The sequence below is a fragment of the Manis javanica genome, chromosome 10 (assembly GCF_040802235.1).
Source record: "Manis javanica isolate MJ-LG chromosome 10, MJ_LKY, whole genome shotgun sequence".
In the NCBI taxonomy this organism is placed as follows: domain Eukaryota; kingdom Metazoa; phylum Chordata; class Mammalia; order Pholidota; family Manidae; genus Manis; species Manis javanica.
In genome coordinates this window covers 102,498,094-102,514,118 of record NC_133165.1, presented here as the reverse complement: position 1 = coordinate 102,514,118, position 16,025 = coordinate 102,498,094, and the positions used below count along the sequence as shown (strand labels likewise).

Here is a 16,025-nt window from a genome sequence, read left to right as displayed (position 1 = left end):
AATCTGCCCCTCGTTTACAGCTGTGACTGCCTTCCCCGCCTCATGAGGCACCTTGCTTTCTCATTTAGCTCAGCTGCCCTGAAGCCACCTCCATGTGAGTGCCAACTCTGTTAGGACAAGGGACAGGGTGCCTGCTATATGGGCTAACACACCTGCAGCCTCTGGCCATGGCCTGCTGCCTATAGCCTGCCAGCCTGCTTTGGGAATGGGCAGGGAACTTCCTGGCCTGGCCCAGCTGGCAGTCCATGCGGAGGCAGCTGGCGGTGAGCTCAGGCAGAGCTGTGAGGGGCGGCTGGCCAGGTCCTCGCTCTAGGTGCACACATTCCAGAGCGTGGGGCCCTGCACGTCCCTCAGGCCTTGCCTCCAGGGTGCTCCAGCTGCACTGGCTCTTGGCTTGTCTCTGACAAGGACTTGTTCTATTTCCCTTACTCTGCTTGTTCATGAGATGACTTTCCAAAAATAAAAGGCAGCGATTCTGGGTTAGTGTAGCTTCTGTGCCTCGGTCATGCAGCAGTAAGTGCTTTCTATATGACAGACATGCTGTGTGCTTGCCCTACACACGTTACTCATTAATAGTCCCAGATGACCTTTGCAGGTGGGTACAGTTTTTCCACTTTAGAATAAGGAAACTGGGTATTCAAAAGGTTAGATAACATGTCGGAGGTCATAAAATGACAAAGCACAAACTTGAACCTAGACTTGTGTGATGCCAAGTCCGTGCTTCTGAGCTTTACGTTCAAGTTCTTCCCTGCTGTCTGGTCAGAGGTCTCAGGTGCAGCTGAAGACGCCTTACCTTCGGTGCAGTCACTGTGATGCTGGCAGCAGGCCAGGGACACAGCACAGCCTGTATGCAGGTGGTGTCGCTGCATTTTAGCTCTGAGGACAGTTTTCTAGTTTTCCTCTCTCTGACCTATTAAACACTTGATGAAGGAGTGTGTGTTTTAGAGAATGGAAGTGCTGAAAATATTTCTGCGACTTACAGAAGTAATTATAGAAGACATAAAGCTAGGGAAGGGAGGAAAGGGAATTAACATTTCATTGCCATCTGCATTTTATGAGAGAGGAAACAGGCTGAGAGATAAGTAACTCATCCAGAATCCCAAAGTTAGTGAACAGCAGAACCAACCTATTTAGAAATGTTCTAGACACCGGGTTCTGGATGCTAAGGACTTAAGATTGATTTCCTGCTCACAACTCATTAAAGTCAGTGCTGACATCCCCCCCTCCTCCCCTCCCAGTTTTACAGATGAAGAATGTGAGGCACAGAGGAGAAAATAACCCGCTCCAGTAAGGGCTGGAGCTGGGACTCAGAGCCAGGCAGCCCCTGCTCCGCTGCCTCAGGCCCTAACACATTTCACAGCCTCTGTCTGAGGCACTGGGGTGGAGAGGAGTGCGGCTTTACCAAATGAATGTCGCGTCTCCCTGTCCTGCCTGTTCCCCTGCCATTCCTCCTCTTGTCCCGCCCCTGTTCACCTGAAAAGCTATAAATTATTCCAGCAATCCTGTGTCTGATGTTTCTAGAAACTCCCCTTTGGGGATGATTTTCAGAGCACGTAGTACATCATTTGGACTATTTTCTGAGAACAATTTGTCCTCTGAGGTCATGTTTGATTTTCTTTTGGAGCCAGCAGAGTGTCATTTGGAGTCAAGTCTGATGAATTGAGTACAATTATTTATTTGAATAAATAAATATATGAGTTAAATAATGAATGAAATAATTTTTGCCTTTAAAAAAGTAGCTGTAAAGAATAAAGATAATTTTGATAAGTGGCCTCGAAGTATACTCTCCAGTGGTCGTGGTTAGTGGTGGTAGAGCCTTCCCAGGTTACCATGTCAAAGCCACCTTCAGCCCCAGGGGTCTGCAGATTTCCGCACAGGGCCAGACAGTAGGCTGCGTGGGCCATATAGTGTCTGACACAGCTTCTCAGCTCTGGGCTTGTAGCATAAAAAAGCAGCCATAGACGATGTGTAAATGACTGGTTGTAATTGTGTCCCTATAATTTTATGAGTGGACACTGAAATTTGAATTTCATATTTTCACGTGTCATGAAATTGTTCTTCTGTATTCTTTTCCCTACTGTTTAAAAAGAAAAACCCATTCTTAAGCTCTTAAGCTGCTAGAAAAATTGGCAGTGGGCTGGCTTTGGCCTCCCTGTTGGTATATAGGCTGTGGGCCTGGTTGGACTGTAGCCACTGCTCATGCTGGTGGGAGGGCCAGCGGGGTATATATAGCTAATCTGCATTTTTGCTCATGAAGAGTTGATTTTTCTAATTAGTGACTGGCGCAAAGATACTTGAGGCTGTGGGATCAGTCTCTGGGCTTCAGGTTACTCTTTTCTGATGTTAACTACTCCTTGTGGAGTTGTGGAGTGCAAGGTTTCACTTAAAGATTAAATTAACATAAATAATTAACACCCTGTCTTTGCAGTAGTTTAAAATAGACGTCAGATACCCGAGACTGTTGTTTTACAAAGTTTGGCCTTGTAGGGAGAACAGAGCTGGAGAAAGGGGTGGCTCAAGGAAAAATAGTTTTTTGCGTTTTTTTTAATGGGAAAGACTTGACCCATGTTTAAATGCTGACAGGAAGGAGCCAGGCAAGGAGGTTGAGCATATGGGAGAGATGATAAATGATGAAGTTCCCAGGAGGGCACAGTGGGGCTCTCAGTATGTGTTCCAGCCTGGAAATGCCGGCTGGAGGACGTGCCTTGAATTTGGAGACCCAGTTTGGTCCTTCTTGGGCGCAGAGCCCAGGGTAGGGGCCTCCCGAGGGGCAGGAGTACAGAGGAGGGTTCACATGCCCTGTGGCAGCTAGTTTCAAAAAAGATAGTGCAAATTGATTAACTTTGGTAATCCTTATTCTAGTCAGGATTCTCCCCTCCTGCATGTATTGGGTGGAGTAAGGGGCTGGAAGTTTCTCCCTCATCCTTAGGCCAGGGCACAGGTGCTAGTTTATGGGCCACGAAGGGTGGGAGGGGGATTCCCTCTCACAGACCGACCCCTCATTCTGTGCTTTGTCGTGGTCTGTCTATGGCTGTGCCCCCAACAAGGGCCTCCATCTGGTCCTCTCTTGAATCTTAGCATCTTCCACAGGCCTGGCACATAGTAAGTGCTGAATATATATTATGTGTCTGCACACACATGTGCATATGTGCATGTATGTAAGAATTCACTGTGGCACCCTACAGATTTCACCTTTTCTGATCTAGACACATACTTTGTAGAGAGCCTAAACTCTATGGCAAGTAATTTGTTGAATGAAATGTGAAAGCTAATTAAAAACTATGCTCTCAGAACCTACGTCAGTGCGCCCAGATGTGCCGCACCATTCTTCCTATGCTTCAGTGACACACAGCCAGTGGTCCCTCCGTGGCAGCTGCTTCCTGGGAGTGTGGCAGTGCTGTGGGGCCAGGAATCCAGATTGTAAGCCGGTCCTTACAGGGTTTTGCCTGAGTGGCAGAGGCCCTTAGTGGGTGACTGCTAGTCCAGCTGGTTTGTTTGGCAGCTTTGAGAAACAGAAGGGCCTGGATTCCCATGTCACAAGTGGATGGTTTGCTTGTTTGGTATTTTCCTCTGGGTTGTAAGGCTGCCCATGTGTGATCAGGAATTGCGGGGAGTGAGTGCCCCCTGGGCTCTGCCATCACGTGTGCCTCTGCGTCGGGTTTGAGTGTTTCTATTTAGTAACAGAGGCCTTGGAGAGAGACTTGTTGGTCCATTTGTTAGGTTGGGGTCAGTTGTCATTTTCTTTTTTGCCTTTTGCTCACATTTCAGCCCAACCGGAAAATTCTCTGCTTTTCCATCTGGTTGACATTCTCTGCCTTCCTATCTTTTACAAAAACAATTATTTTTTTTCTCCCATAAGCACTTTAAAAGGCAATATAATATTCATGAAAAAATTAAAACCATTTATAATCCTACTACCCTTGCACAAATTAAAGAAAAATTCCCATACGTATGCACATATTTTTATATGCTTGCAATTAGTGGACCTACTATTTCCATTTTACTGCCATTTTTATGTTTATACATGTATTTATATACATATAATATGTGTAATAAGTAGTATATATAAAATGTTTATATGTGTAATATGTATGTCATGGATATATCACACAGCTATATACATGTATTTTATGTGAATATGTATGCATTATGTTTCTACATAACTTTTAATAGTACTTTCACAGCTCTAGTTTAATAGGGGCCTATTTAGTAGCTTCATAATATTCCGTTGTGATTTGTTAAAACAGGTTTCTGATGTTAGACATTAAAACTATTTTATTTTAGTGAAGAAGGCAGGCTTGCTCCTGGGAATCTGAAAATGTATGATTCCTTGCAAGTGCCTGCGTCTTAGACTCAAAGGAATACAATTCTTCCAAGAAAAGTTGCACATTAAAAAGTTCTCATTACCTGGTGAGGTTATGTGCAGTCAGCACATTCTCAGCAGTGAGCTTGTATCCTGCAGGTTCACAGAGATGCCGAGTCACAGCTGGTTTTGCAGGAGTGGAAGAAAGAAAGGAAGGAGATGAGGTAAGAGCCCCTGTTTTGAATGCATGCACCCACTACGTGTCTGCACCCACACATCTCCCGAGGGTGCCGGGGCATACATCCTTCTTTAGCTCCCGGGGATGACTGTGACCCCCTGGTGTCCAGAGGCAGCCTTCTGCTGTTAGTGACATGTGACATTTCCTTGAGGCAGCAGTGACCTCCCTGGCACCTCCCACCTTGCACTTGAAGGCCACAGTGGAAGGGACTTTTCCTTCCCATCCCTCCTCCCTGCCTGCCATGCTTTCCCATTTGGGCCACTGGTGGCATGGTTGTCGGTCATGCGGGCAGGACAGTGTGGCTGCTGGGCAGTGTTGGAGGTGGGCTCTGAACCACAGTGAATTCCTCAGGCTCCGACCCCTGGGTGCGTCTTGGTAACTGCGGCTGTTCCAGGAGTGTGCAGGCTCTGGGCACCAGAGTGTTCATGGTGGAGGAAGCGTGCCTTCTGTCAAGTTTGGGATGGGGGTGTGTCATAAGGGAACAGTTGTTTAAAAGGCCTTGTGGACAGTTGTGCTTCTCTCCGAAGGAGGCTGTATGTGTGGACGTGGCTTATGTGACCAGCCCTGCTCTTGTGCTTGGCCTTTCCATCTGCTGGGCACAGTGGGTAGCATCACCACCGGGTTCTGGCCTGTGAGCCCTGAATAGTGTGAGTGGGGGAGAGGGATGTGGGGAGGGGACAGAGTCCATCCCTTGGGGCTGCAGAAGCCACAGCTGTTAGCAGCTCAGGGTGTCGGTTGTCAGGAGATTATTCTAACATGATTATTCTAACATTGGTATAAAAATGTTGGGTGGTGGGGTCATGGGAGGAAGGCATATCGTATGATTTGTGGGGCCTATACTCTAGGAGTCTCAAACTACCAGATAAAGGAACTGAGATTTTATTTTGTTTTGAATTTGAGTCTCTAACAGCATCACATCTCAACGTGATTTTTCACCAAAAGTTTAAAAACCAATTATGTTGCTCCACCTGCAAATCTAATTGAGTTCTTTTAATTTCTACATTTTGGCTGTCACAGCCTCTCCTGTCACCAGGTGACAACAGATACTATTGCCGAGTGGCTTTTATCACATAGTTGTGTAAATGGTTTTATTTTTTGCTGTGTTTGTAAGCGATTTATTAACAGCCAAATGGTATTTATCCATTTTGCTGGAATATTCTGTTTGTAGGGGGCCCAGCCATCAGATGGTGTGCATATCCTCTGTGTGTGTGTGTGTGTGTGTCTGACTGATGGGGTGTTGATTTCCACACAGATGCACATATATATGCCTATAGCAGGCTTAGAGCCTGGGGTGGGGTGAGCAGCCTTGCAAAATGCTGTAGCCTAGGCTGTGAGGTGTTGATGTGTATAATGGATAGTGGAGATTTATTTACATCACTTAAATAATCCTTGATTTCTCAGATACCCAAGTGCATTGGAGTTTATAATAAGCTTTTATTATTACCTCACTCAGTTCTCATTGTAGCCTTATAACAAGGAGGTCTTTATCCCATTCTGTGGAAGAGGGAAATCTGGAGACCGAACACATTTCCTAACTCTCTGTGTACCTTCAGAGCAGCTCCTGCATCCCCTGCTTTGGTTTGGAAAATGGAGTGCTTGTATTAAGAGGCTTTGCACATTGAAACTGGGGCCTTGAGCACTGTTCTCTCTGGTGGCCTTGTGAAAAATGTGATCGCAGTTGGGGCTGCCTTTGGCTAATTTCCCTCTCCAAGGAGTTCTATACAAATTAAGTGATACTGATTTCAGTAACTTAAAAACAGACTTCTACGAATCATTCTCTGTTGTTTTGCTCTTTTCTTGCTTCTTCAGAGAAATGACCAAAAATTTCTTCAACGCCCAGTTTGGAAGCTTGTTCCGCACAGACCAGAACCCCACCTACTTCCTGAGGCGCCTGTCACGATTTGCTGACATCTATATGGCGTCCCTGAGCTGCCTCCTGAACTATGATGTCAGCCACACGTTCTACCCCAGGAGGACTCCACTGCAGCATGAGCTTCCCGCATGGGCTGACCGGCCCCCCACCTTCCGACTCCCTCTCCTGCAGGAGGTCCAGGCCAAATAACCAGGTACCTGCCTGAGGAAGACATCAGCAACAGTGATGGCTCCTGGGTGGGTGGACATGGTGGGCTTGGCTTTGTGTGGACGTGCATGTTGCTTTTGGAGGAGATGCAAACATGCCTTTTGATACTTGTTTGTACCTTGTGGAGAATACTCCCCAGGTTGTTGGGACAGAAGCTAGCAGCCCACCAGTCCTGCCTTCATGTTTCCTGCACTGTTGGGTTGAATGACCAACTTCATCTGACACCTTGATTAGGCTTTTTGTTTACCCAGGTACTGTAACTGGGGCCAGTTTTCTCCGGTAAGTGAGACTTGTTGTGCCATGTTTGTAGCCAGCAGGTGAAGCCCTGAAACTCGACTCTTCATGGAGAATGTGCTGAGCAGCCACAGGCACGCACTGGGAACAGCAGGGGCATATGTTACTCAGCAATAACTGCTAGTGAAAAGCCGCCGGGCCGGAGTTAGTGAGCTCTCCAGCAGTGTGACATGACCGTCAGTAGCAGAGATGATCCCCCAGGAGCAGCCCACTCCCAGATCCTTTGGTACCCGGGCTTTGGCATTCTGGGGCATCACTTGGAAGAAGACAGCCTCCCTGGAAAGTCATGTGAGAAGGAACCAGAGAAGTTCAAGTCCTTGGTTGGCCGCAGTGTCCCCTTCCTGTGCATACTACCCCCTGCTGAGGAAGACAAATGAACCACAAGTGATGGGCGGGTTCACTCCTTCCCCAGAGGAGCAGGGCGAGGAGAGAAGAGCTGTGGTTAAATTTCCAGCTAGCAGAACAGACTGCACAATAGGGCTGTGAGAAATGGGCAGGTCAGAAGAACCTTTGTGGTGGGTCTCCCAGGAGTTCATTCATTGCACCTGAACATGCCATCTAAGTGTTGGTTAAGTGTGCTACGTGGCAGAAGATAATGAAACAGGAAAAATAATTTCCTTATAAAGAGATGCTATGCCATGAGCCCTGCTAGGTTGTGTTGGTGTCTCATGGAAACATACACATTTCCGGAAGCCGTCCTTGTGTGGAGGGCGACTTGCAGGTGCCTGCCTCTGGTGGATTGTCAGCGGAGGGGAGGTGCTGAATTCAGCACTGGGGGAGGCGGAGCCTCCCTGCTCAGCCCTCTCCAGTCCTCGCCTCCCCTGGGACGCCTTCCCTGCCATGTTCATGTGGCAGTTAGGCTGGAAGTTGGGGTGGTCTTCTTTGGGTGTCTTTAAGATGGGAGAGGATAAAGGGCATGGAAGCTAAGAGAAAAAGAATGATCCAGGTAACCGAGTATTCTTGTTTCCTAGGACAATGCAAGTGACATAAATCCTTAAGCCTGAAGAATGGCAGACATGGGAAGGAAGCTTGTGGAGAGTGCTTGCTTATTTAGCATTTTATTTTAAGAAGTTTTTCAGAACCAGGTACCGATGAAATGCTAGCTTGACATTCCGTGGGCTACCTGCCAAAACGCACAACTTGAAGGTGCAATGTAGCATCCTTTGTAATGCCGCTTGTAAGGGGATTTTTTGTTGTATTTTACTATACGAAGGTGGCCCTTTAGACCCAGCAGACCCAATCAGGCCCTCTTTTACCCTTCTGAATATTGTTATAAACACAGGACTCCATTTCTTTTTTCAGAATGGGGTAGGCATATGGTTTGCTGTTTGTTAGCTCCTGTGTGTTTTAAGCACCAGAGCATATGGGCGGGGAGACTGGTGCTTAGCGGGTGCAGGGGGCTGGCCAGATCTGCTTGGTGTTAAGGTCTTTAAAGGATGTGCTGGCACTCTTGGCTCATGGTTTCTGCTTGGAGAAGCTGAGTTGAGGGAGTAGGTATTGCTGAAAAATTTTTTCTTTGTTTTTATTGAGTCATCTAGATATTCATTGGCTGTCTCCTTGGTGCTAGCTTACAGGTTGTTTGGTTTACTCCAGAATGAGATAAAACTATTTTTAAAACACGTTTGCATGGCTGTCCAAGTTAGGTGACCCAAGCCTTTGGGGCAGAAATACATTTTCTGGGTATGAATAATGAATTTTGCAACTTATTACTAATTAGGGTTTCATTCTCAATGCTGTTGAACATGGCAGTTCATGTGAGATCTACCACGTGGCAGAAGTCTGGCATCTGTCCTAGCAGGGCCGCCAAGTGTCAGGACAGCCATCTCCATATGAGGGACAAAGGCATTGTCTTCGTCTGTGCTCAGTCAAGGTAGATTTTAACTTGTCACTGTCACAGCTCAACTGGGATTTGACTCACCGCACCGTGCGTTCTCTTCCTTCCCGTTCTCTGGTGTGCACATGAATGAAAGCATATTGGGACAAGGGACGTGAGCCTACTTTCTCCCATTTAAAAATCAATTTGGAAAGCAACCAGAATAAAATTAGTTTGCACATTGAATAATATTTTCTGTTTTTAGTCTTGGTTAGAATGACTTTGTAAAAACTTTGTGAACAAAAATTCATAGTTCCGGGCAGTCCATGCCAGCAGGTGACAGTTCAGCCAGGCTCCTGGTACCTGTAGCAGGTTGCCTGGGAGGGGACCTGCATAACTGGTTTTTCCAGAGTGGCTTTTATAAAGGAAACTTGGCTTTTAAAGTATTTTAGGAGTTTGTTGTAGAGCTCCCACTTTCCTCCTAACAGCCTCTTTTAAAAAAAATTCTCTTCAGCTCCATTTTTTTGCTGTACCATTAAATGCCATGTAAACATAAACCACCTGTTACTGATTTGGTTCATCTCATACTAAATTACTAGTTGCTTTGAATGCATTGGATTATTGCAAAGGAGAAATGAAAAGTAATCTTTTTTCCTAGCTAATTTAGTTTGGGCGAACCAAATGGCTTTCCCTCCCTCTTCCTCCCAAAAGGCTTTTGAAGCAGTTGAGTGTGCTAAATATTGGAATTGGATTCCACTATGCCAAATGCTCATTTGTTGCCAAAGACCCACTTGGGGATCCTTGTCTAGAATGCTCTAAGACTAAATTTGGCTAGAGGCAGGGTTCCTTGATTGCTCTATTCAACTACTTAGAGAGCCTATGTTTTGCCTTCTTAATACTGATTTCCTTTTTTTTTTCTTTCATTAGCATTTGAGAGCTTGGCTCTAAGTTCAGCCAACCCTTAACCAACCCTAGTGGTTTAAGGAAAGGAAAGGAAATGAAGTTTCTCTAATGAAGGGTTCCCCAAACTTTTTCTGTAAAGGGCCAGAGAGTAAATACTCTGGGCTTTGCAGGTCACTTTCTGTCACCACTGCTCGGAATGGGCACGGCTGTGTTCCATTACAGCTTGATTTACAAAAAGCAGTCTGTGGCCTGGATTTGGCCTTTGGGCCATAGTATGCTGGCCCCTTCTGTAACGGGTTGTGTTGGTATCTTTGAATGCATGCAGGGGGACAAGTTTCTAGTGTGTGCAACTAGCAGAAGGCAGTCCCATAGGTACGAGCACCATATTCCTGTAAGAATGTTCCCCCAAGAATGAACTCTTCTCTGGGCCTATTTATTTATATGGTCAGTAGTCAAGTACTGTGTTTCCAGAACCTGGCATAACTGTTGTGTGTGACACAGCTGTCAGGCTCAGGCACTGGTGAATGTACCTCTTGTTGCCCTAGGCTGTGATTGTGCCACTAGTGGGAAGGATGCGCTTGGCTGCCCAGAATATCCTTTGGGATCGAGGGTTTATTCTCCCAGCTGCAGGGCGAGCCACAGTCTTACTGTCAATCCTCTGGGAGATTCCCCTTCAGAGAAGCCCTGCCTTGGATGAGGTCACGCTCCCTCCTGGAGCACCCCCTGCCTGGCCCCCTGGGACCTCTCTGTGTCTGCACTGCCACCCCACTCCTGCCTGCCAGCCCTGCTTCCTTCCTTTTGCGTTTCTCTCCTTCCATCCCAGATGTTGATCGCATGAACACTTTCCTCAAATGGCCTGCATGGGGCTGCCCATCTTGCATCTGCTTCCCAGGAGCACAGCCTGCAACAGTGCTTCTCACTTTTTTGAATCTTGCAGGCTTCAACTCTGACTTAGGAAACTGGGTTCTGATTATTTAATAGAATGACAGATTGTGCCTCTCTGATGGGAGGCACAAAAAATGCAAAGCATGCAGGTTCATTATTTATTCTGAATGTGAATTTGCCATTTATTGTAAATGTTAATTTTATGTTATATGATATTGAACTCATTGCCAAATAAAAGTTTGAATTGCATTGTCTAGTTTACTGTAGGTCTGTTTTTTTGTGGGCTTACGTTAGTGGCAAAGCCATAGCAAATTCTAATGTATCTAAGAAAGTACATCCGTGCGAGGAGTGGCAGATGTGGGGTGCGTTCCTCTCTCCCCTTGGCCCGTCACCCCAGCCATGCACTCTCACTTGTTTTCAGAGTTGAAGGCTGTGTCATTAAGACACAGGTGGAAAATTGGTGTGAACGTGCCTTAGGTGGGCAGCGGGTAACCCATGTGGAATTTCATTCTCTGACAGACAGTCCCTCCTTGCAAACAGGAAGCTGGTGATCCACATGTTTGTCTGCAAATTACCAGGGAAGCTGGAAACTGGAAGCAGTGTTACAAGGGAAGAAAATACTGAATAGTACTCAATTAGGAGAGAATGACATGTAGTCAAATCACTACTGGGTTTTGGATAAATATTTTGAAGACCTTGTTTGTTTTTTTAAACTATGTAAGTGTGTGTGGTGTGTGTGTGTGTATGTGCATGCATGTGTGCATTTAAACACCCTTGAGCTGTTAAATTTAAATACCTAAATATCCTCGACTTTCATTGTACCAGGGCCTGAGTCTTGTGCACTCTTCCCATGACTCCATGGACGGCCTGCTGTTTTTCCTGTTAGTCACTTGCCTATTTGTGGTTGTGATGGTGGTGTTGGTGGACTCACTAGGGATCTGGTCCACATTCTTTCCGGGAGGGATTTCCTGGAAATGCGGCATTGTTCCCATCATGGCATGTCACCCTAGAGAAGCTGATGTACTGTTCCTTTGCCTGAAACTGGGACTTCTTCCCTGTCTTGGAGTTGTGAAAAAGCTTACATGACGTTCTGGGGCTTCCAGAATTTTGGACTTGATGCAGCAGAAGCCCTGGTAATGTGGAACAAAATTATTTGGGCCATGAGGGCACCAGGAAGCAGAGTAGGAGACCTGATTTGCCCAGCCTTTCACTTCTCTGTCCCCAGCTGGTTCCCAAGCCTGCCCAGTACTACCTGCCAGGGGCAGTTTGGAAAAGTGGGGTGGGTGGGTTAGAACGTGCTTCGTTGTCAAGTGATGGGGAGGGCACTGCTGGCTTTCTGATGGCAGGGACCTGGTTGGTAGACATCCTGCACTGTATGGGAGAGCCCTGCACACAGAAGAACTGTCTCAAGCCTACACACCACCGCTGTAAAATTCTAGATTTTTATCATCCCCAGAAAGAAACCTCATACCTCTTAGCAGTTAATCCCATTCCTCTCCAAAGTCCCCGGCAACCACCAATTTACTGTCTGACTCTATTAATGTGCCTGTTCTGGAAATTTCACATAAATGAAATAATAAAATATGTGGTCTTTTGTGGCAGGCTTCTTTCACTCCAGGTTCATCATGTTGTAGCATGTGTCAGTACTTAGTTCCCTTTTAGGGCGGGAGGACATTTCATTGGATGGATGGATGTACCATAATTTGGTTATCCATTCAGAGGTTGATGGGCATTTGAGTTTCTACTTTCTGGCTAGTATGAATAATGCTACTATGAACATCTATTAAGTTTTTATGTGGACAAGTTTTATTTCTCTTGGCTGTATGCTTAGGAGTAGAATTTTTGGATCATATGGGAACTCCATGTTTAACTTTTTGAAGAATCCCAAACTTGTATGCAGTGGCCGCCCCATTTTACATTCCCACCAGCAGTGTCTGAGGGTTCTGACTGTTTCTGTAATACTTGTGATTATCTGTCTTTTGGATTACGGCCATCCTCCTGGGTACAAAGTGACATCTCATAGTAGCTGTCATATCTTCTTAAACATCTAAACAAGCAAAACAATTACGAAAGAAGAATTATAAGGCAGATGTTGGCTCTCTGAAAAGGCCCTAATTGGCCTTGATAAGTGGATTTTATATTCAAAGTTTGACCTGGTCTGTGACAAACAGTATTTTTGTTTCCCAAAACACTAGATTTATTCTGTTGACTTTATTTCTGTTCCATAAACATTTATTGAGCACGTTTCATGTGCTAGACACTGTGCCAGGTACTGTGATACAAAGATGAATAAGGCAGTGCCTGCCCTGGGAGCTTACAGTCTAACAGGGAAATGAGGTCACAGTTACTACAGTGTTGGGTAGAATGTAATACGTGTTATCTGACGGTACGAAGGAAGGACAGTGGAGGGTCAGACAAGGGAGAAGTCCCCCTGGGTTGGTAGGTGGACTTAACACGGTCCCTCACCCACAGAAACAAAGGAAGTCCCCAGATTACCCAGAGATGAGGTACACAGCTTGAGTGCTTCCAGACTTTAAAATGTTGGAGGACCTTACATTCCCAAAAGGCAACTGGTGCTGAGGATTCACAGTTGACAGCCTTTCTGAGGAGGCTCCGTGGCCGTGGCCATGAGCGGTGGCCAGCTGCAGCAGGTCTGGACCTCACAGCGCCCCCAGGGGGTCACTGATCTCCAGCTGGTCTTCGGAGTCCTGGAAAAGAGAGGTCCAAGGAACACTCCAGAGAGGGCTCCGGGCCTTCTGCTTGTGGACTCCTCCCAGGTTGAGTGTTTCTTTTGGCCACTGGACTGAGGCCTTGAAGGGTTCAGGACACTCTACCCTAAAATATGGCACATTGGTATATTAAATCTCTTAAGCTGATGACATTTTTAAGGAACAGCAGAAGCAGGCAGGTCACTCTGACCTCCCCTGCTTTGCCCTTCTTCCCTGAAATGGGTCATACAGTTCTTTGGTGAAAGGTGCCCTCCCGGGGCCAGAGGAAAGAAGACAGTCTTATCACCCAAGAGGAGGCATTCAGGGCCAGGAAACCTGCACAAAGCAAGGCTGTTAAATTAACCCTTCTCTGCCTAGTTACCTCTTCACCACTTATTACCCCTCGCCCAAACCTCTAGTCTTGTCAGTTCTTGACAAATGTACTGTTTCTTTGTCTTAAAGGTGTGATGCTTCCTGCCCTGGCCACTTCTTTGGGTCCCCATTTGCTTGTGAAGGCTCCCAGGTGCACGTAAATACTCAGTCAAATTTGTACGCATTTCTCCTGTGAATCTGTCTTTGTCAGTTTACTTTTCAGACCCAGCCAGGGACTCTTAAGAGGACTGAAAACTTTTTCCTTCCCTCCAGCCTAAAACACGATTCTTCCTCCGGGGCCTGCTGCACACAGGTGCGGTGGGAGCGTTTGTCCATGCTGCTGGCTTTTGCTGGGAGGTAGGGTCTCATGGCAGCCAGCGCCCCTGCTCCGGAGAATAATCGCTATTGCCTGAGGCTTGTGTGTCCTGTGTACATCATTTCCACTCTGCTATGGTTTGCTCATCTAAAAAGGGTCATAGTAATACCTACCTCATGGGAACGCGTGAAAATTAAGGTAGGTACTACATTCAGGAAGGTATAAGCACTCCGCAAAAGGTGGCTATAAATAGGATTACAAAACTCTTTTCAGGCTGAAAATTCATCTTGAACCACAGGTGGCTCTTGAGCATCTGAAAGTCTAATGAGAAGCCATAGGCAGCTGCCCCAAGCCTTCTGCTGTCTTTAGCTCTGATCTGCACGGAAGCTTTGTTAATTAGCATAATGGATGTGTTCAAGATATCTGGATAGGCTACAAATAGTGAATAGGCACTTCCCCCACCCTTCAATGTAAATGGTTCGGGATATAGCACATCACTTTTTGGGATGATATCCTAGGCTTAGGGTCCTGTTATTGGGACATTTTTGCCACCTGGTCTGATTAGAAAGGTTTAGCTGACTTCTGCATCTAGGGTACTCTCCTGCCTCTGGTAAATCATGCATGGTGCAGACAGCTGAAGGACAGACAGCTGAAAAGCCACAGAGAGTGTATAACCTTTTCCCCTTGCTTTGAAATGATGTTGATTTTAACATAACAATGCCTACAGAAATCAATTATTCATTAATAAACACAAATTAGCTGAACTTACCCTTGCAGTAAGGATGACAAAATTTTGCATGCATTTGATTAAAAAACTAAATAGGATTTATGATCCGGTCATTTTTTAATCTATGGCAAATAAATCTGCTACCATGGGCATAAGAACACAACATATTTATGTTAGGTTCACTGCAGAAGAATAACATCTATTGTAATATACAAGCTTAAAAGTAGGGCAATAAAATGTTTTTTTTTTTTTAATGTTTTGGTGCCAACTTCCAGCAAGTCAACAACTATGTGTAGTCCTGGAGGAACAGCATAAATACACGCACAAAACAATTAGAACAGCTCCCTGGCTTGGGCTACTGTTGCTCAAGGGGTCGAGATCAGCAGCTAAGATTCAAGTTAGTTCCCTGGATCTGAGTAATGCCATCGGCTCGCTGAGGGACAGAAAGATGCTCAGCACACTATCAATTTTTTCTTAGCTTATGTAAAAGGAACAATTAAGTTTTATCCTTAGCTTCTCAGTCCAGATCTGGTAGGAGACTACAGGCCGGGTGTACCTTCCACATTCCTTGTGAACAGGGCAGCCTGCCATGGGGTCCCCCTCACTGAAGTCACTGGAGACCCCGTCTAAATAAGCTCAAGGATCACTAATCTAGAAAAAAACGGTCCTTTCCTGGAAGACCAGCAGAATGTGCACTCCTGGGTAAAACTAGGACCTAACCAAGGAAGTGCAGCTCCAAAACAAGAAGTGGCTCTGACAACAGGCAGGACAATCATGAACAGCAATGTAAGTATAAAGTATAACTGAAGGAAAATACCCTTTTACATTCTGAGGTCTTTCTTTGAACCAGCTACCTCATAAATGTTCGTGTTAGAATTCCGCTCGGATTTCTGCTTGTGACATCTCACCGCTCACTGGTCATGAGGTTGAGGTGGGCAACCTCTGGTTCTCCCTTACTGCCTGTAATTGTTGGAGGCTTCTGTCCTCCACCCCAAAGAACCCAGGGGCACTGAAGAATCACTTCCCTCAGCTTGCAGTGCCCCACCTTTGGGGCTTGTTCTGGAAGTGAGCTTTCCTTGGTGTGAATCTTTCCACCGTGATTTGCTGAAAGACTTCATTCCCCTGCACCCAGACTGAGCCTGTTCGCAGATAAAAATACAAACTCACCGAGACGGAGTTGTAGGAAGGGTCGGAGGGAGCTGAGGTTGCGCTCTCATACATGGGGTTCGAGATATTCTCAGGCTGCGGCTTGCCAAGAGCTGCGACGTGGATATCCTCTTCCGACTGCTCAGGAAGACAAGCACAGGGCTGAGAGCTGGGATGTCCCCAAGGCAGAAGCATCTCCAAGCTGGCAAGTAAAGCAAGCCACACCCTCCCCGTTGTCAC

The 16,025-nt window shown here is 46.2% G+C and overlaps 2 protein-coding genes across 11 annotated transcripts in view; one reads left to right on the top strand and one right to left on the bottom strand.

Moving 5' to 3' along the window:
* The window catches only part of NT5DC3 (5'-nucleotidase domain containing 3), a 69,851-nt gene that overhangs the window by 43,368 nt on the left and 10,458 nt on the right, over window positions 1-16,025 (top strand). For 3 of the 6 annotated variants that reach the window (XM_037007117.2, XM_037007120.2, XM_017657317.3), the window contains 2 exons: window positions 4,463-4,527; window positions 6,351-10,770. In XM_037007117.2, the coding sequence (XP_036863012.2) occupies window positions 4,463-4,527; window positions 6,351-6,603 (318 nt within the window). In that variant the 3' untranslated portion in view covers window positions 6,604-10,770. Of the gene's footprint in view, window positions 1-4,462; window positions 4,528-6,350; window positions 10,771-16,025 lie in introns of those variants that run through there. The other 3 variants (XM_073213733.1, XM_037007118.2, XM_037007119.2) reach the window with 3 other exon arrangements.
* The window catches only part of STAB2 (stabilin 2), a 142,480-nt gene continuing 138,748 nt past the window's right edge, over window positions 12,294-16,025 (bottom strand). For 3 of the 5 annotated variants that reach the window (XM_073213728.1, XM_073213727.1, XM_073213729.1), the window contains exons 69-70: window positions 15,807-15,923; window positions 12,295-13,224 (exon numbers count right to left, since the gene is read on the bottom strand). In XM_073213728.1, the coding sequence (XP_073069829.1) occupies window positions 13,177-13,224; window positions 15,807-15,923 (165 nt within the window). In that variant the 3' untranslated portion in view covers window positions 12,295-13,176. Of the gene's footprint in view, window positions 13,225-15,806; window positions 15,924-16,025 lie in introns of all 5 variants that reach the window. The other 2 variants (XM_073213726.1, XM_073213730.1) reach the window with 1 other exon arrangement.